The 20,709-nt window shown below is 40.4% G+C and overlaps 1 protein-coding gene across 6 annotated transcripts in view; it reads right to left on the bottom strand.

Moving 5' to 3' along the window:
* Window positions 1-20,709, bottom strand: part of Il15 (interleukin 15) — a 74,730-nt gene that overhangs the window by 3,005 nt on the left and 51,016 nt on the right. For all 6 annotated transcript variants that reach the window (XM_057753864.1, XM_057753865.1, XM_057753860.1 and 3 more), the window contains 4 exons: window positions 10,619-10,714; window positions 9,508-9,605; window positions 8,468-8,552; window positions 2,322-2,366 (listed from right to left, as the gene is read on the bottom strand). In XM_057753864.1, coding sequence (XP_057609847.1) covers window positions 2,322-2,366; window positions 8,468-8,552; window positions 9,508-9,605; window positions 10,619-10,630 — 240 coding nt within the window. In that variant the 5' untranslated portion in view covers window positions 10,631-10,714. The remainder of the gene's footprint in view (window positions 1-2,321; window positions 2,367-8,467; window positions 8,553-9,507; window positions 9,606-10,618; window positions 10,715-20,709) is intronic.

Genomic DNA, 20,709 nt, shown 5'->3' with positions numbered 1-20,709 from the left:
ATTTTCACATTCATAAAACTTTTAAAAAAATCAATCTCATCTCGTTATCTTACAAAGAAACATAATAACCGTACTCCTTAGTTTTAACTGTCAACCTGACGCAACGTAGAAGACAGCCTTAATGAGGAATTATCTACAGGTTAACCTACATGTTCCTATAGGGTCATCTTCATTGTTAATTCATGGGGGAAGACCCAAATGACTGCAGGTGACACCATTCCCTATGCAGGAGGTCCTGAGTGTTGCTACAGTGAAGAGAGTTAGCTAACAACAAGCAAGCAAGTTCTCCTGACTCTGTTCTTGTCTGTTAACTGGACGCTTTCAGTTCCTGACATGATTTCCCATAATTACGAATGATAACTTGGAATTGTAAGCCAAATAAAGACTTGCTTCCCCAATTGTTTTCTGTCTATGTACTAGTAAAGGATTTTATTTATGTAGGAAGCTACTTTTCTCCCACTTGGTTTTAAAATCAAAACTAAAACCAACAACAGTGAAGAAGGATGGCACTATTGTACGGAAGAAAACAGGCGTCAAAGGCCACCATTCCTCACTGAGCATGCCTCTTGCTCTCTGGGGGTGACACAGCAGTCTAAGAGTGACAGGGCATCTGTGGAAACATTGGGCGTCAGACTGTGTGCTCACATTTGAAGGGGAGATAACTGCCAGTCATACCGTCCCGACAGTTCCCTGCAGAACGAATTCCAAGAAACTCAAGGGGGATAAAAATAAAATCAAAGCAAAGGCAGTACCTACTCATGGGCTGGCCAAACCAGAAAGGGATTGTGAGCAACAGGAAAATATATTTCCTGTAACAGTTACTTTACAAAACCCTAAATGAAAAGAATGAATGAATGAATGAATGAATAAATAAATAAATAAATAGAACTAAAGAAAGGAAAACACTTAATGGGATTCAACAGTGATTTATATTAGGGTGTGCCTGAATCTCAAGTATAGTCAGAATAGTTCATTGAGGGCTTTCTGATGAGGGAAAAAAAAAACAAAAGAAAAAAGCAGAGAAAACCAGAAAATACACTAAAATCAGCAGAGGGGTCACCCATGTGTTTGGGGAATATCTAGTTGTCTGAGTTCCAGGCTCCACCTTCTCCTCAACACACCGAGAGCAGGGTGCACAAACCTTCCACCTCAGAGAAGTTGCACTTGACAGTTTTGAACACATAGTAGGCAGTTTGGTTTTGAACATACAATAGGCAGTTTGGTTTTAGTTCCAGTTTCACTTCTGTCTCTGTCACTGTGATAAAATACTTTGATAAAGAAAAACTTCAGGTTGAAAGGATGTCTTTCCTGCTCACAAATCCAAGTTATGGTCTGTCAGCAAGAAGACCAATGCATGAGGAGCTTACGTGGTCAGTTCTGAGCGGCAGAGATGCTGCCGATGTGCCCATCTGGCCTTCTCTGCCCTCAGTCCAGTGTCCTGCAGGTGAAGCGCTGTAGGAAATCCGACAGCCAGTAGCCTTTAAGAGGCCACACCCAAATGGGTGGGTAACTCAAACGCTACTGGCTGTAGGATTTCCTACAGCAGTGAAGTGGTACTGCTACATTAGGAGTGGATCTTCCTACAACAGTCAACCAGATTAAGAAAAATAGCCCATAGACATACCCTCAGGCAAAACTCATTGATATTCTTATGAGGCTACTTTAAATTGTGACTCGTTAACATTTTAAAATAAATTCACTTTCACATATTCCAAGCAGTGTCTTTCAGATCTATCCCTTGGCTTTAGGGACAGTCTAGAGTGAAAGAAGGAACCACATGACAAATTGCCAACAACCATCATTCTGATAAAGCTAGTTGTCATTTATAATTTCTAGTACATTATTTGAATTACATTTTTATCACACAGAAAATAAGGAAAGGACTTCTTACAAGTGTAGAGATTCATACAAAACACACAACATAGATACCCTCAAGCAAGCTGCAGTATACGTTATTGAATTTGGTAACATACTACAGCACTAGGAATAATGGTACCGTGGAGACATTTAGATTGAATTATTTAGCGTAATTCTAGCATCTAATCCTATGCTTACCTAACTGCATCACAGCAACAAACAGAAGATTTTGTTTGACATTGATGAAAAGGTATTTTTTTTTCCATTTTCATTTGGCACCATTACAAAAGTAGCATTTATGTAGCTCTTTGTCCTAAGTCCCACAAATTCAATGATCCCTTAGAAATGTCATGGGTCAAATACTCTGAGAACCCACTGTGAGTAAGATTTTAGAATTGTAACTATTTCAGTGACATTTTGGGATAACTGGAATACAGCAATTCTGAAAACCTAACCATACTCACATGGAAGTCACTGTCTGTGTATAAAGTGGCATCAATATGGACAGACTGAAAGAGAAAGGGGGTAATATGAAAGATTAGGTAAGACAACAACTTTCCGTAAACAATAAATTCAGGCCCTTAAGTTAATTTTGTATTTTGCAATAATTTTAAATTCTAGCAGTTGCAAGAGAACAGATAGTAAGGCACTCTGACCCTTTCTCTCTGTCACCCTGCTGGTCTTTCCTTGCTTCACCAGATTTTACCAGTTTTACCCTCTTGTGCAATCCTATACTTTTATCATTTCTAGAATGCAAAAGAATTAGAATAATAAAGAATGCAACCTTATAAAACTGACTTTTTAAAAAATAATGCTTTGGGAAACTGTGTTATAGGAAAAAACCAGAAGAATGTCTCTTGCTCCTTTATCTGATGTGGGAGGCCCTTCTGTCTATTTGTTGCTTTTATTGGTTAATGAATAAAGGAACTGCTTTGGGTCTATAGTAGGAACAGAGCTATAGGGGAACAGAGCTAGGTGGGGAAAACTAGCTGGGAGGAAGAAGGCAGAGTCAGAGAGATGCCATGGATCTGCCACTGGAGACAGACGTGCTGAAATTTTGCTGGTAGGCAACAACCTCATAGTGATACACAAATTAATGGAGATGGGTTAAATTAATATTCAAGAGTTAGCAAATAAGAAGTTAGAGCTAATGGGTCAGGCAGTGTTTTAATTAATACAGTTTCTGTGTGATTATTTCAGGTCTAAGCTAGCTGGGCGGCTGGGACAAACAAGTGACTTCCTCCAACATTTATCGATTCCAGTTCCATCCACTGGTAATATTCTTCAGATATTCGGTACATTTGTTATGCTTGATGAGTGAACATTTGTACATAGCTACTACAATCTGGGTGTTTAATCCCCTGAACCTCTTAGTTCCACGGTGGAACTGAAACTTCTGGCCAAAGTATCCAGGAGAGGACCACAGGGCCCCGGGATGTGACTTTTAAGGGCTCTTTAGGACTTTCACCTCTTCAATTTTCTTTCATTTCACTTTCTAGACAAAATGTGAGCAGCTTGCTTTGCCACTAGAAGCTGTCAGCCTCACCAGAGAGCTCCAAATCACTGGTTTAAAGCCATCAGTCAAAAGAAACCCTTTATGTTTTAAAATTAATTATCTCGGTGTATTTTGTTATAGTAGTGATACGCTGATCACTATCACTGTGATAGAGAAAAGTTATAGTGTACATATATAATGGACTTTGATGATACAGTGGCAGGTATCCACCATTCTGATAACACACATTGGAGTTGTATTGTGTTACAGAGAAACCATACTCTGCCTGCTCATCCTTCTCTTCTTATTTATTTATTTATGTTTTTTTGAGACAGGGTTTCTCTGTGTAGCTTTGGATCCTATCCTGGAACTCACTCTATAGACCAGGCTGGTCTCAAACCACAAAGATCCACTTGCCTCTGCCTCCTGAGTGCTGAGATTGAAGGCATGTGCCACCACCACCTGGCCCTTCTCTCCTTTCTAAACCCTGTGGCCCAGGCATCTTTGTATTTGTTCTGTGATCTTGTCACAAGGACAAGCAGCTGGATTCCCACATCAGGAAGCCTCTTTACTCGCCTTCTTAAACACAGTTTGTTCACTATATGGTGGACTCTCAGGGTGTTTGCTTCTTTGGGTTGGCATCCTACTTCTTTGTCACTGGATAAGACTTGACTTTACGGGTGCACCAAAATGAAGCCCATGGTGAATAAAAGTGGTGAGAGATTTGTTTTGAGTCCTGGGGAAAAGCTGTCTTTCACTCACTAGCAAGGAGTAGAAGATGCCCTCCGTGTCTTCTCTGCTGAGATAGTTTGTCTTGAACTAGTTCTATAGCAGTTCACTGAAACTGTTAGAATTTCATATGAGTTGGACAGCTTAAATAAAGACATGTAATTTTCTCAAATTCTGAAGGCAATCAGTCTCAGAAGGCTGTGCCAGCAATGGTCTCCCAAGTCGTCTTCTGTAGCCTCATCAACGCTCATCTTGTTTTCTCTCAATCTCCTCAGGGTATCTTCCTCCTGTGGGTAACTGCATGGTTTTCCATCTTCCTAAGGACATTGGCCAGATTGGATTCACATCATCCTAATGACCCTATTTTAACTTAAATGGCGCTTTAAAGATCCTGTATGAAAAGACAATCACACTAAGGGTTGTGGACAGTAATTAAGGAAGGGAAATCCATTCTATACAAGAGGTGCTATATTAATCACGTCTTTTCTAAATCAATTGATATGATTTTCTTTTTAGGCTCCTGATGTGTCAGGTTGGATTGATTGATTGATCTTCAAATAATGAAAATGTTTGCATACTTAGAATAAATCCCTATATTGATGATATTCTTTTTATATGATACACTGATAGATCTGAATGGTAATATTTTAATTGAGGAATTTTATACTAAGGGTATGAGAGTCCCTTGTCTTGGTATCATATTATACATCAGGGTAAGATCAGTCTCCCAAGCGGAGTGAGAGGGGCTTCCTTCCTCCCAGGCCCTGGAAGAGACTAGGAACTTCATTAAATAGATGGTTACTAGAACCATCAATTTCATTATTGCTATGTTTGGGGAGTTTGTGTTTGAAGAACAGGCCAATTTTCTGTAGGTCATTGGTGCACAATCTGAAGTTATAACAAGATAGCAAGGGAAATGATAATGAAGTTGATTGCCACAGATTCCATGCCACGAGCCATCAGTCACCCCTGGCACTGGCGCTGTCTTTCCTCTCTTTTATTGTTAGATGTTGCTTCACTGATTTGCCCACCACTTTCCTGATCTCAGTTTCATTAATTTCTTCTCTGAGATCAACTCTCTTCCTCCCTCTATTTGTGTTGAATTTATTCTGTGACTCCTCTAACTTGGGGAGATGTAACTTAGGTTGCTGCTTTGATCTTAGCACTTTCCCTCATTTCTAGCATATTGATCTAATTTTTAAGTTTCCTCATCCTTAGCAGCTCACATCTTAATAGATGGGACTTCATTTTACTCAGTTTTATGCATTTTTTCCTATATTTGAGAATCAGTCTTCAACCCCTCTGCTATTTAGAAATATATTATGTAACTTGTAAATTTGGGGAACTTCACTGATGTATTTTTTTTTCATTTTTTTCATCTACATTTTGATTCTATTGTGTTTTAAGCATACTTTCTGAATGATCAGTTTTGGTGAGTTTCATGAACCTGACTTTGTGGCTGAGAATGTATTTATTTAGTCTTGGTACCCATTCTATGAGAATTACTGAAAGTTTGTTCTGATGCCATTGAGTAGAATGTTTCATGCATAAAGTAAATCCTATTAGTTTGTGACTCATGGTTTCTATCTTTTGATTAATAGTTTAGTTAGTTATTGGGCTGGAGACAGTGAAATCTACAACTGTAATCATAAATTTGTTTTTCCTTTGAGCTGTTAAATTTTTTTTTTTTTTTTTTTTTTTTGGTTTTTCGAGACAGGGTTTCTCTGTGGTTTTGGAGCCTGTCCTGGAACTAGCTCTGTAGACCAGGCTGGTCTCGAACTCACAGAGATGAGCTGTTAAATTTTTGTATCACGAATTCTGAGACTCTGTTGCTCAGTGCATATATATTAAGAATCAATATTTCTTCTTCATGAATTTTCTTTTGTCATTAATGTTGCTCTTGGAATTAGCAGTTATATTTCTCATCATATTGGCTTTACTTGATACTAATTTAAGACTCATAATGGTCTTGATTGTGACTTCCTTCTTCTTGGTATGATTAATGATTTTTTCCTTGTAGCTGGGTATGATAGCTATTATATTGGGCAATTCTTGTCCTACTTAAGTACTCTATTTGAATATGCAGTCGGTCACCTGTTGAGATGTTTTGCCTGCAGTCTGAATTGCTACTGTGAGCTATGATCCTAACAGCATCTTAGTGTTCAGGACCTCTACAGACCTTCCATTGTATTCCTCACTTCTTCAGACTAGGTTCCCTGGCTTCTGTTGGAAAACACTGGCCCATGGGGACAACACATACCCCCAGCACTGTCAGTTAGAATGATATTCCTGACTTTCCTGAATAGCCTCAGTAGAGCCTGCTCCTAGGACACCTGTTGCCTCTAGGCAGGAGAAGAACATCTACAATGCCCAGAAAAGGTATGTCATTCCAGAGCTAATGTCATGTTGGGTCCCCTTCATGGAATCTGCTTTCCAGATAAGGAAGGAGCGTTTCTGATTTGTGAGGAATGGAGCTCCTTAGTTGCATTACTTAGAAATTGCATTGACTTTTGAATCCTTTAGTAATTCCTTGGAAATTTTGTATTCTTTTATGAAATTTACTCTTCTTCTAACTCCCTCCATGTCCGCACCCCCTTCCTATCCACCCAGCTTTGTGTCTTCATCTTTTTTTTTCTTTTTCCTTTCCCCATGAAGTGCCGCCCATATACTGTTGCTAGGTGTGAGACCCTGCACTGGAGCTGGATGACCCTCCAGAACCCACCCTTAAAGAAAACCCATTCTCCCGCTCTCAGCAACTACTAATTGCTAGTATTTCCTCAGCTTGGAGTGAACTTCATGTCAACCTCTGCCCTTATGGCTGGGATTTTATTTGGCTTGGGATTGTGTGGGTCTTGAGGATGCTATCATAACTGCTATCAGTTCCTATGGATAGCTGCTCTGTTGTGTTGAAAAACATTGTTTCCTTATAGTCATTTTCCTGCCTCGGACTCTTACAATTTTTCCAATAACTCTTCTTCAAAGAATCCTATGGGGAAGAGGGTGCATCATACAGATGTTGTGTTTAGGGCCAAGCATTCTGTTGTCTCTCACGCTCTATTCCTTGACCAGTTGTGGATCTCTGTAGTAATCACCATTTACCACAAAAGAAGCTTCTCCCATGAGGGTTGGGAATGCGCTACTCTATGGGTTTAATGACAAGTCATTAGGCGTCATTTTCATGCTATACATTTAGCAGAATGATAGTAACAAGTTCTTCACCAGAGTCTAGGGCCTGTCTAGCCACAGGCTCTTAACTTTGATAAAGGTATAAGTTTTCACAATAATTCGAACTTGAAAGAAATGCCTTAGAAGGTTTTGCAAAGTTCATGTGTTTCTTCACAAGTATTATTTCAAATGGTATTATGTCATGGGAACTTAAAGCAAAACATAAGAGACACATACCTTATAGCCATCATATGTTCTTCTGGGGAAAAATGACATCAATTATCTTTCCTGCACTGACTCCTACATACCACAATAGCAACCAGCCATGCACGATATGGCTGTGGCAAGACTATTTTGGATAACTAACAGATTTTAAGAAACCTCATGCCTGGAACTAAAACCCTGATCAAAAGCCCATGTCTGGTAGGTCATACACCTTAGGGTAGAACCTGCTACTGATATTTTCTTAATGGCCATGCTATCCAATTACCTTTTATATATCTATGGTTGTAATCACAGGCTTGGTATCCTACCAACCTTGGCCACAGAGACTTTTTTTTCCAGTGGGAAGCAACCCGTGCTGAGGTATAATTAGTCAAAGTGCTACCAAGAAGAAATCAATTACCCTGAACTAAATGAGATACCTTCATCAGCCATACTCCTTGTCCTGCCAAGGCTCAGAGCATGCTGACGAAAAGGAGGCAGAGAAATCTGAAAGCCAGAGGGTGAAGAGGAGTACAGTGAAACACTGTCTTCCGGATATGACATGGCTGCCACATGCATGAGCTCACAGCATGTTGTTCCCTACACAAGATCTAGTCTGCCAAGATGAGCTTGGAGACGGGGATGCGCTCTCCTGGCTCTGCTTCCATGGGACCTGTTGGAACTTAGTAGCTACTGGGGGAGGGAGAATTACTCTCTTTTGATGGCATTTTCACTCTTATTTTCCTGTGTTCCTGTGGAAGGCCACATAGCCATGTACATACGGCAACACTAATTGGACTTAGTGGGTCATCAAAAATCAAGAAAAAAATATACAACGTAGGACATGGACACAGTGGGGAGATAGAAGAGAGGAACTTAAGATGAGCGAAATGGGGAGTAGAAATGATTGTATTTTACTATATTCATGTATGAAATTCTCAGAATAAAAATCACTATACAAATAAGAGATATCAAATATGAACTTTAAACAAAAAGAAAAGGAAAATGAATACTCACTTTAATAAGAGATTCAATATATTCTAGATCACTTAGCACATCCCTCCAGTTGGCCTCTGTTTTAGGGAGACCTACACTGGCACAGCTGGAAGAGAGCACAAAGACAGGCGTTTGAGAGAGGATGCTGTTGTCCGACTGAGTATCTAAGCAAGAGCATGGCCAAGTTCATTTATATTCCCACTCGGGGGAAAAGGCCAGGTTTTTTTTCTGTCTCTGCACTCAACCGCTCAGTGGATGAATAGAAACATCAAATATACAGTACAACTTTGATACTCTGAGCCAATTCGAGGAGGACTGTCCAACCTTGAGGATTAGAAAAAGGCTAATTAGATCATTTGTAACCACATGCAGTTGGTCACAGTGAAATAGGAAGAGCATCGGATGTGTGGCATGCTCAATAAATGTTCTTGAAGTACAAGTTTCATGAGAGTTTGGGGGCTAGTAAGTGTAAACCCTTAAGCACTAATCTTTTCCATGTGACAATTGTGAGAGGAAATGTCCCTTACAGCTTGGTAACTACGCCTCTTTCAGTGTGCTCACACTATTCTGACGCTAGGACTATTTCAGAGTCACTGAAGACTTAATATAAGATGGATGATCACAAGTTTATTCTCTTTGATTAAAACTGAAATTTAATATCCAGAATAAAAGACACATTGATGAAGTGATGGTGAAGTGATTCATAAAGCCTCAGGAAACACAGTTATTCACAGAAGGGTCATGAACAAAGTATGTCGGCCAATGAGAGTCTGTTTAAGGGGAACAATTCACATGCATGATATCAGTAAATGGGATATTTATAGCAAGAAGCTAGATTGCTTTGGGGGATAGAATATACACATGGAATACTGCCAAGGTACAGAAATCCTCAGTTAGTTAAGTTCCCTAAGCATCCCCACAGTCACCGGCATGTCCAACCCTGAATGGTGAAGACCTCTACACTAGCAAACAGAACACAGTGACGTTCCAACAGGAAGAAATTCAAGGACAAATGAGCGTGCTGTTGACATGGTAACAGTTATAATTAAAGAGGAAATTACCCCAAAATGAAGACATGAATGCCAGCCTCAGTTAGGAAATGACTGTTTAGCAGGAAACACAAGTAGCACGAGATGGATGTATTCCTCATATATGGTTTCTGGAAAACATAATTGCAGATGATAAGGTGAAATATCTCTAGGTGCAAACATGTAAGACTGCATTTTGTCATATTTTAGGTGCAAAATTGTAGCGCTACCTTTTCACAATCAATAATCTTTATCAGAAACAGTGAAAGTTCAGTGAATCTTCTGCTTTACTCTAATCTCCAGACTCTCCAGCAGATATTTCTCCAGCTGAAGGTCAATGATAAACTGACATTCTTAGCACAGTACATGCAGCCCAGATTAAGACTATGAACCAATAGCAAGCCACTAATTGTACATTAAGTCCATGAAAGTATATGGAAATCAAAACATATTATTATCACATGGAGAAAAACTGGATAGAAATGATGAAACCAGTAAAGGTTATTTGGGCCAGATAGTGCATGCCATCAATCCTGGCACTAGAGAGAGAGGACATGAAATCCTGAGGTCGAACCTGGTCTATATTGTGAATTCCAGGCTACCCAGGGCTACATAGTGATGAGACCCTGTCTCAAGAAGTGTATCCTTTCCCACTAAAACGGCCCTGACATAAAAGCTTTTCCTAGTTAATTAGAAACTTGTTTGTCTGAGACAAACCCAGAATTGATTCTTTGACCTGACTCTTTAGTATTTTCAAAGCTTTTTATAGTTACAGAGAATAATGTCAGCCAATAGCTCAGCTACCAGAAGACTGTGTTCTATTTAGTCTCTGCTGAAAAGATGCATAACACCAGACCTTGCCCTCAAAGGCATAACTTCTGTGGTAAACAGACACTCAGAGAACAAGAGAGACTGAGCCAAGTAAAATAATGCATTACCAATGGCATGGAGAGAACGGGCGGACTGTTAGTCTTGTTCAAAAACACACATTACTTATCTTTAAAATAAAGACAAACCGTGGGAAAACAGATGTCTGTCCAAGCCAGAGATGTTTAGAGAATAATCATACCATTTATTATAAAATCTAGTTGAGATGAGGGTGACCTTTTAAGAAATATGCTATTTTTGTCTGCTTTTTCCTTACCAAAATTTTCATTACTTAATGCCCAGGTAATTGCTTAAGTGGTGAAGAGCTGGCTATGGCGATGGGCTTCCAGCTGCCATCCATGCAGAACGCCTTCTGGAACACAACCAGGGTAAAGGATGACAATCAAAACACACGCGGGCAACTCGGGGACAAAGAGAGAAGGACCTGATGTTTAGAAAGGAGATGCTCTAACACACACATCACATCAAACAGTCCTGAGAGTATTTGGGAAACCTGATCTGGCCTCATGACTACCCAAACTAGAGACCAGGTTTGTTGAATCCAAAGACCAAAACCCTGTCTTCCTCACTGTGTCCCAGATCTAACAAACTTCAGGGCCATAGCAATTAGAGTTAGAGACATCCAAATACGTAGACTCAAATAGCTACCAGGTGATGATCTAATTTACAGTAACAGCTACATCTGCAGGCTTCAAATAGATCTTAGGTTTGTTCTTCAAAATAATTAATTGGAACACCATCTACACATTTCCTAAATAACAAAATTGTGTTTATTTACTAAATCAAAGTACAGGAACATGTGATGGTAAAACATCCCCATTGAACTCCATTTCACTAAAATATTCAAACTCAAAATACATCAAATGTAGACAGTCTTCCTAGACTTAAAATTGATATATATTAATTGAACTTGCCGATAAAAATGTTAATATCTTTGGTTAATATAATATAATTTATCACAATTAATTATCTTGATTTTTATACTTTAAAGATGCTTCCTAATGTGTAAATATTTGCTGTAAATTATGCACAGATTATTAGCCTTATTTTTACATCGTGTGTGTATGCCTATGTGTGTCTGTGCATATCTGTGTGCGTGTGTCCCTGTGTCTACATGTATCTCTGTGTGTGTTTCTGTGTGTTTCTGTGTATGTGTCTCTGTGTGTGTGTATCTGTGTGTGTGTCTATGCATGCACTATGCACATGCCATAGTGCATGTTTGGAAGTCAGGGAACAAATTGTAAGGTTCCCTGTCTCTTTCCACCACTTGGGTTTCTACGATCAAACTTAGGTCATCAGGCTTGTCAGCAAGTAGCGTCACCTACCCACCCATCTTGTCATCCTGTATAATGATAATGTATCATTCTTAAAAGGAAAAAAAAACTAATATTTATTGGGACATAAAACAAGATACTAGAGGTGTGTGGGCAATGCCGTGTTTCTGTGCAGTCTTGACCCAGTGTCCACGTGGCTCTGGCATTAGCCTTCCCTTCCAACTATAGTTCATATATTAAGCTTGCGTGTGCAAGGACTAGAAAGGCTGAGCCTTGTTTACACCTATGGCTGATAGTTGCACTCAAAACCTAAGTCACCTGACCCACATGGAAAGCATAAGCAGGGAAGACTCCAGAGGCATCAAGGTCTTCCCAGTCAGCCTCTGTCAACCCTTGTCTTTACTAGGTCTTCCCAGTCACCCTCAATGAACCCTTGTCTTTACTTTCTGACCTATACCTCAGTAGTGCCTGATTAACTTCTCCTCGCTTCTCCTGCTGTTCTTTATCTGGGAAAGTGTTCTGACTGTAGTCTTTTTGCTAAGGACCACACCTTTCCCATTCCTTAATAACAGGAGCTTATTCTATTCTGTCTGTTTGATCCAGGCATGGTAACCTGCAAATGACAGACAACCTGGAACAGAGAGCTCGATTGGAAACTGTGCACGGCAAGTAAGTGGCTATTGGAAGAGCAGACCAGAGAGGAGTGAGAAGCTTGTACGTGTTACGGGATGTGAAATAACACACATGGGCTGTTTCTTTCTATACTGCAAGTCTTCATAGCAAAGTGTCATTCTGATCCTAGCTTGAAAATTCTATAAGATGTTGGCTTATTGCTGACATCTGAAATAGTGTGACCTTGGGAAAGTCACCTGAGCGAGGACATGTGCACCCGACCACTGTGTTCACAAAGCAGGGAGTCATTTTCCTAACAGCGCAATGGAGGGCGATACAGTGGCCATGCTGTAACTGCAGTACAAATCAGAGTCATTTTCCACCAAGGGCCAGGCAAGAAGTAGCTCCTACTAAAGTTTTATACTTTTGGTCCGAATTACATCAATATCCACTACTGCTTGAAAGCAGGAGCAGATGATGAACGGGGTTGGCTGCAACCCAACTCAGCTTCATTACCAAACTAGGTGGCTGATGCCTCTGACGCACCAAACACCCTCTTGATGGACAAATATTTGGCTTGCTGGCAATGTCTGGCTCCTGCTGATCCCTTATTCCATCCTCATTTGAACACAACCGAGAAAGTCGTGTCTTTGGATGTCTTGGCGCACCTTACACTGGCAATTTAGCAATAACTGTTGTCTAGTTGCCCTTGGGAAGGATTAGTGGGGTTCTATAGGAAACCTACCCAGTTCCCATTAGAGTAAGTCCTTATGAAAAAGTCAGCCTGGCTTCCGGTTTCACCATGTGCCCTATCCTTCTTGTGTGCACTTTCACCATGGTGAAGCCACATACAACCCAAGTGGCCCCGTCACCAAGGCCAAGTTAATAAGGCCACTTGGTTTTGCACTTTCAGCTCTAGAACAGTGAGTCAAATATACCTCTTTTCTTTAGCGGTGTTCAGCCTTAGGGATGTTGCGATAGCAACAGAAAATAGACTGGGACATGATTTTAAATCTTACAGTCCATCATAAAACAGCAAAAATAAGTGACAAGTTAAGATTTTTCATGCTTTTAAAATATCACTTCACATAAAGATACATGGGCATATGCACATGTATTAATAAAATAAGCTAAGGCTCTTGGGAATGATGAAAACTAGATCAGCTGCTCTGTTAACAAAATTATTTCCAGGATAAACATTACCCATGTAAGACTGAAGTACCCAGTAACAAGCATAAGGTTTGGATCCGCACAGTTGTAAGCACTATCCAATAAACAACAACTAAACAAAAATTTACTTTAAATTGATATAAAATAAATATAAAACACTTTAGATAGTTTGTCATTTACAATAGACAGCATACACAGGAGGCATATGATAAGTGGGCTTGTCTAGGTTTATTTTATTTTTTGATATTTATCAGAAATGTTTTCAAAAGCTACTTTCATAAGTGTTCTTGAAAAATTCCACCTAAACCAATTCTGTGGCCAGACACCCCGGACAGATTCTTTAGAAAAACATAACAACAAAACTTAACCAACTGTCCAGAAATAGTCGTTAGGATATCTCACTCCAGAGATACACTAAAAGCACTTTATTCAAACCCTCACAAAGGCAGAAGAAATTGTGCCAAGGCATTCTGCGTGGGAAGAAAGATGGAAATTATGGGAGAGGGCTAAAAATTATAATATATCACCTAAAAGGAGTTCCGAAGGAAACAGAAAGAATGGAAAAGATGAAGAAACCAAAAATCCATAATAGGAAACTTCAAGGAAGAAAAAAAAAAAAAACAAAAAAAAAAACAACAAAGAACAAGCATTCACACTGAAAGAAGATAAAAGGGGTAAATAAACAATAAGCAATTTAAAGGATATGTGTGTTCACAGCCAGTTGCTTAAAGGCAAACAGCAGAGAGGCCTGATGATGTTGTACAAGACCAAGAAATTCAGCTTCAACATCAGCATCCTACCTTAACCAGTGCTCATTGGGGAGAAGGTGAGCAAAGCACTCTCGTGTCAGACCTTAGAAAATGTAAGAACTGGGGCTGGGGAGATGGTGCAGAGGTTAAGGGTACTTAGATTGTGCTGTGGGACAATAGTCTGTATCCTGTCAATTATATTTTAAATAAACACTGATTGGCCAGTAGCCAGGCAGGAAGTATAGGCAGGGCAACCAGGCAGAAAGCGGAGGAGGGGCAATGAGAACAGGAGAATTCTGGGAAGAGGACACATTCTGCAGTTGTGACCCAGCCACAGAAGAAGTAAGATGTGACTGCCTCACTGAATAAGGTACTGAGCCACGTGGCTAACATAGACAAGAATAATGGGCTAATATAAGTTATAAAAGTTAATAAGAAGTCTGAGCTAATGGGACAATCAGTTTATAAATAATGTAGACCTCTGTGTAATTTTTGGGGGGACTTAATGATTGCGGGAACCGGGCAGGACAGAAACCTCTGACAACAAGATTGTCGCATACTTATGCAGCATTCTGGTAATTATATACACTCATAAAACCATCACAGCCACTATAACAGATACCATATTATAAAGACAAAAAACATTCCTCATGTGCTCCATCCTTGGCTCTAATGTGAGGCCCTACTGACTTATCCATGAATACTTACTACAACAACAACAACAGGAAACAAAGGGCATGGGTGGTTGCCATGGGAGACAAAGTGTGAAGAAAGGAAGGCATAAGTGCATTCCAAGGTTATCATTTTTATTTAGGGTATTTTAAGCTTATGTTCATGCTGATCAATTGAAAGAATCAAGAGAAAACTGTTCAGGGGCGGGAGGGGGAGCCAATTTCACCCAGAAGTAAGTCGAGTGAACAATGAAAATGGGCTAAATAGATTTTTATCCCTGAGTATCTGAGACATCTCATGCCATCAGCTGTATTCATAAACCAAAGGAGAAAAGTAATTTATTTGGCTTTGTAGGTAAAGAAAATACTTGATAAGTTAACATAAATTCTTAAAAATGGAAGTCAAAATATGCTCTGAAGACGACAACTAGGACCCAAAAGAACAGGTTCCAGCGGACATGAATAGGTCTTGGCAGCTTAAGGAATGGGGGGAGTGAAAACATAGTACAATGGCCTAAAACCATGAGTTCCAAAAAGACAAGCCAGGGAGACACTGCGAGGGAAAGGACAGAAAGCACAGGAAAGAAGAACAGCACAGGAACTCCATTGCTTTGCCTTGTTGGTCCCAGCTAACACCGGACAGCGAGCAATTACCGCATTCCCGAGCACGCCGAGCCCCTGCTCTCCTGAACGCAAGCAGCATTTTGTACTTTGGTCTGGACGTTTCTGAAACAGGGTCGCATATTCTAAATGACCTACACCATCATTCCCAGAAAAGCTATTATTAACGAGATTTGTTTGTGCTTTTTACAAAATGGATGGCATTTCTGGTTTCCGGAGCACATTTTTGCACATGCTGTACAATGGACCTGGCTTCAGGACCGTCGGTGCAGGAGAAGGGAAAATAGCTAAAACACACTCTGAAGCTGAGAGGGCCCTTGAGCACTCTTCCACTTTAGGAGACAGGATGAAACATTTGGTGAGCATCCATGCTCTTCCCTCTCTCACCCTCAAGGTGCACTGGAAGAAAGTGGGCCCTGAAAAGTGTGTGTCTTCTTGGGGAAGCGGGAAGAGGAATCTTTAGGGGGTTGTTAGGGGGTCTAACAACCCTTAGACCCAGCAGTTGGGATAAAGTGGTCTTTATTCCTGGGGAAAACAGCCACACAGCTACGTTCATGAATGGAGGAAATGGGCACTCTTACGGCAAGACAATCTAATACAATAATGAAGCAGTAAGTATAAGTTTGCTTGGGTAAGACACATTTAAAACTCCCTTTTAGCAAAAGTTAGAGCAGAGGGTTGAAGGAAGTAGATGCAGAATTACTCCTGAGCCAAAGTACATATGCCAAAAGAACATTTACAATTAGTTCTGAGAATGACTTAGAAACTATCTGTCAGGGAAAGAGGAAAATAAAAGTGTATGCATATGAACTTCAGACAGAGACAGATTCGCCACAGCATCCTGGAGGGCATGCAGTCACTGTGTACTTCAGGCAGAGGCAGATTCACCATAGCATCCTGGAGTGCAAGCAGTATGTGTACTTCAGGCAGAGGCAGATTCGCCACAGCATCCTGGAGGGCATGCAGTATGTGTACTTCAGATGGAGGCAGATTCGCCAAGGCACCCGGGCATTTAGGTTGCAGCCCCCATACAGGCCTGCTGCAGAGGTGTGCAGGTTGCCCACAGTGATGCTCACACTTTGACTAAAAGTCATCCTGATTTAGTGACAAGCATACCATCAACATTTCCTTCCATCTGCCCACCTCCCAATGACAGCCTGACCCCACCTCATGTCTTGGAGGATCTAGACTGGCTGGTAACCCTAAGGATGCAAACACATTGCATCCTAAGCTCCTCCTATCCCACACCTCCCTACCACATCACACAGTGGGACAACTCAGCAGGCCAGGCAGAAGAGTCTAAGGGAGCAGGGCTGCTGGGAAGTCTTATCTCCACCATACTGTCTGAGCCTCCAGCAGGGAGGAAGTCAGATGTGTGCCCTTCCTAATAATAGCTACTTCCTAAAACCGTCAGCCACTAGGAGAAATACTGATATACCTTTCTGAAGAAATGTATCTTATTCATACAGTAAAAGTAGAAAAATCATTAACACATGAAGTATGAAAACTGGGTGTTTGTATTTAAAAATGATAGAGGGGGTTGGAGAGATGGCTCAGCCATTAAAAGTACTAACTGCTCTCGTAGAGGACCCACGTTTGGTTCCCAACACCTATGTTGGGCAACTCACAGTCATTTCTCTCTCCAGCTCCAAGGGACCTGATTCCTTCTTCTGTCCTCTAGCACCTGCACACAGTGTACGTACCCATGTAGACATGTATTACATATGTTGTTTACAAGTAATAATCACTCTTTAAATTGCCAAGAAAGAGCTGGGTGGTGGTGGTACATGCCTTTAATCCAAGCACTCAGGAGGCAGAGTGAGTTCGAGGCCAGCCTGGTCTAGAGAGTGAGTTCCAGGACAGGCTCCAAAGCTACACAGAGAAACCCTGTCTCGAAAAATCAAAACCAATCAATCAATAAATAAAATTTTAAAATGGTAGGAAGGAAATATCATAAAGCTTGATCAGGAAGTTAAATGTAATAGGGTTCTGTGTTAATTGGTATTTTTAAGCTTTTAATACTTGGCATACGTGATTATTTTTCCCTTTCTAAAGAAATGTATGAAAGTGTTTGAATTTCGCTCTTCACTTGAGATTCCCTTTCTTGGAGAGCCTGTGTAGTTTGAGTTTGGTTGTCAACTTGGTTAGCCTGCAGTCAGTTAAGAGAAATGCCTATACAAGTGTATGGAAGATTCTTTCCTTTAAGGAGAAGTGGAAGATGGTAGACCCTCCCCCAAAGCAGGCGAAGTTGCCTTATGTCTGTTTGCCTTCTTTCTCTGCTGGTGAACACACCTACCCTGCTGCTGCTATGCTGCCATGCTACCGTGACACTGGACCTTCAGTCTTCCAACATGGACTTAAAAGGAACCCTTCGTGCCTTCGTTCTGAGATTGTCACTGCTGGGCATGCAAACTGAGCAGTCATCTCTACAGTGTGTGGAGTTCACTGAGCTCCCTAGCTCTAATTGTCTGAACTAAGATGATATCTCCACTCTGCAATAGTGAGTCATTCCATTGGTTCCTTTCTGTAGAAAAACTGGATGAATGCCAACATTGCAGAAACATGAATCGATCCCCTGGGCTAATACTTAGGCATGTTTCCACGCAGCCACGCAAAGACCTGTCTCCCAACTCTCTGCCTGATTAGGTCTGTTGCCCTGTTTCTTTTCAGGGGAAAAATAATGACAATCATTACCATGGTGGGTTCAAATTTATTGTGAAGAAGATAATACATTGCAAATATATACACAAATATATTAACTATGAATACACATGCAATAAAATTTAAGGATGGGAGTGGGAGAAGCACCTGGATCATGGATACAAGAGTAATACATAATATCAAATACATGTTTCCCAAACTAGAGGAGGCTTTGTAACCAAGGGGCCGTGGGGGTAGATATTAAAAGTGGATAGACTTTGAATAGGAAAGGGGGTTAGTGCATGAAACCAGGGTATCAACAGATCCTTCAGTGAAGAAGCGCTGAAGAACACTGAGAGAAATCAAGAGATACACGTGTGGACAGGAAGCCTGACGCCATGCTGTCTATGACTATCACAACCACACTGAGGAATCCAACTGGACTTTCTAGACAAGTGTTTCCTTAGACAATGGTGTTGAGCAAGAGTTTCATTTGATAGGAATTCAATGTGGCATTTTAAAAATTCAGCCACTATAAAAACTCAGTCCAGGAGTTTACTTCTTAGATAAACTGTGGTTCAAATGCAATAAACAGTCCTTCTGCTTGAATGAGTTGTCTTACAACTCTGGTTGTCCATGCTCGAGAGGCTATCGGTGCTAAAAGTAAGAGAACTGAGTTGATTGCATATGGCGGTCACATGGTGGCTAAGTCCATAAGTGCAGGGCCAGTCACTACCAACCAAGACCCTCACATGAACTCTCTCCATTTCCTCAAACAGAGGCATGAAAGAAGCTCCTATCAGGATGGCTTTGGGTTGCTGCTTCCGTATCTGAATTTTCAGATATCTGCTGCGTCATGTTTTCCTGCATCTTGACCTCCACACTGAAGTTAGATATAAATCTCTTCACAAATCCGTTCTCGGTACTTCTGACTCATATATGTCACCTTTAGAAATCTCAGTAAAGGTAAAAGCAGAAAAGATTTTCCTGAAAATGTCTTTTAAACCATTTCTTCCACCTAAAGCTCGCTTCTCTCTCCTTAGCATTACCTTCTCATGTTTATCCAACTGTTATGCAGAGAACCAAACAAGAACGCCCTGGAATGGGATCCTCTCCTTCCCCTTCTTGCTTCTGATTTCAAAACCCCTTACTCTTGGTGCCAAGCTGTACTGATAATCAAGTTTCTTGTACAAAATGGTAGCATAATTGCTCATTTTTTTTACATTATCGCTAGATTACCCATAATGCTGAGCTGAATGCAGTGTTGGTGCAGTGGAGATGAATATATTAGAGTGTTCAAGAAATAATGACAAGAAGAAAATTCTGCCCATGGTCAGATGTTCGCCCAAAACCTATTTGATCTGCGGCTTTTGGATCCTGGTGTTGAGCCTAGGAAAGGGTCAACTTTCGGGCAAGAGGGAAGTGAGCCAGGAGTTGTTAAAGTGCTTGAATGACTTGTTCCAGCTTCCTGCAGTGATGAACAGTCAAGAGGATAGGCTATCTGCACTCCGCTCTATCAACAGTTTATTACACCACACTGTCTCCGCCTCTGAACATCTCAGAACTTTCAGAGACTGGCTCTCTACTCGGTATGGGCTACTGTGCCAAAGGAAAGAGTCACATTGTTTACTTTTCAGAGCCTATATATGAAACTGCACATCTTGCATTACTGACCCACTGATTCATAAAAAGCACTTCGGAAAAATATACTCTAGCCAGAAATTTGTGATTAAAGTTGCTTTGATTAAAAGTTTGATGGAGAAAATATATAATTCTTGATATGTTTGTATATGAAGAAAGAACTCAACTATCAATATTTCCCGGTTACATTATCTAATAAAATTAGAAAAAAATCATTATTAAAGATTTCCTAGATCTTAAATTTTCTCTTAAAAACATACTGTAATTTAAAAAAAAAATTACTTTAGCCTTAATTATGCACGGGTATACATGAACACAGTTGCTGGAGATGCCAGAAGGTGACAACAGATCCCCCCCAAAACTTAGGTTACAGGTGGTTGTGCAGTACCTGACCTATGTATTGGAAACCAAACTTGGGTAATCTTCAAGAGCAGCAAGCATTGGTGGCTGCTGAACCATCTCTCCAGCACCACCCCCAAATACCATAAATTCAGAAATACATAAGAAGGCAGCAAATCTAGGTATGGCTTTATTAGCAACTTATATGTGATGATAATAGTTAAGCTTGTTTTTGCTGGTATATGAACAAGTGTTTAGGAAAAATACATCTCAGCAAAATGGTTCTGAAAGAGGAAAGTACACATAAGATCAAAGTCCCACATTAGTAATCGCTTCCATACAGAAGAATAGTTCAGTTGTTCCTATGCTGACTATATAGAATTAGAAATATTGTCTATTAGACTCATTCCTCGGCTGCTATTACTTCAATAAATTTGTATATTAAATTGTAGTCTGAAGACAATATGCTACCAGCAGAAAATAATGATACTTGACCTCAGCATTCACAAAATGGATCATTAAGTATCTGGAAATTATACATGGCCTACAGAGAAAATTCCCCACAGAAACAGCCCCTTAGTCAAGGCAACAACTGACTTGGCTAGGGCACACAGAGAAATACTGTGCACA

Source organism: Chionomys nivalis, chromosome 21 (genome assembly GCF_950005125.1).
Source record: "Chionomys nivalis chromosome 21, mChiNiv1.1, whole genome shotgun sequence".
Classification (NCBI taxonomy): Eukaryota; Metazoa; Chordata; class Mammalia; order Rodentia; family Cricetidae; genus Chionomys; species Chionomys nivalis.
This window is presented reverse-complemented; position numbering and strand designations above follow the sequence as displayed.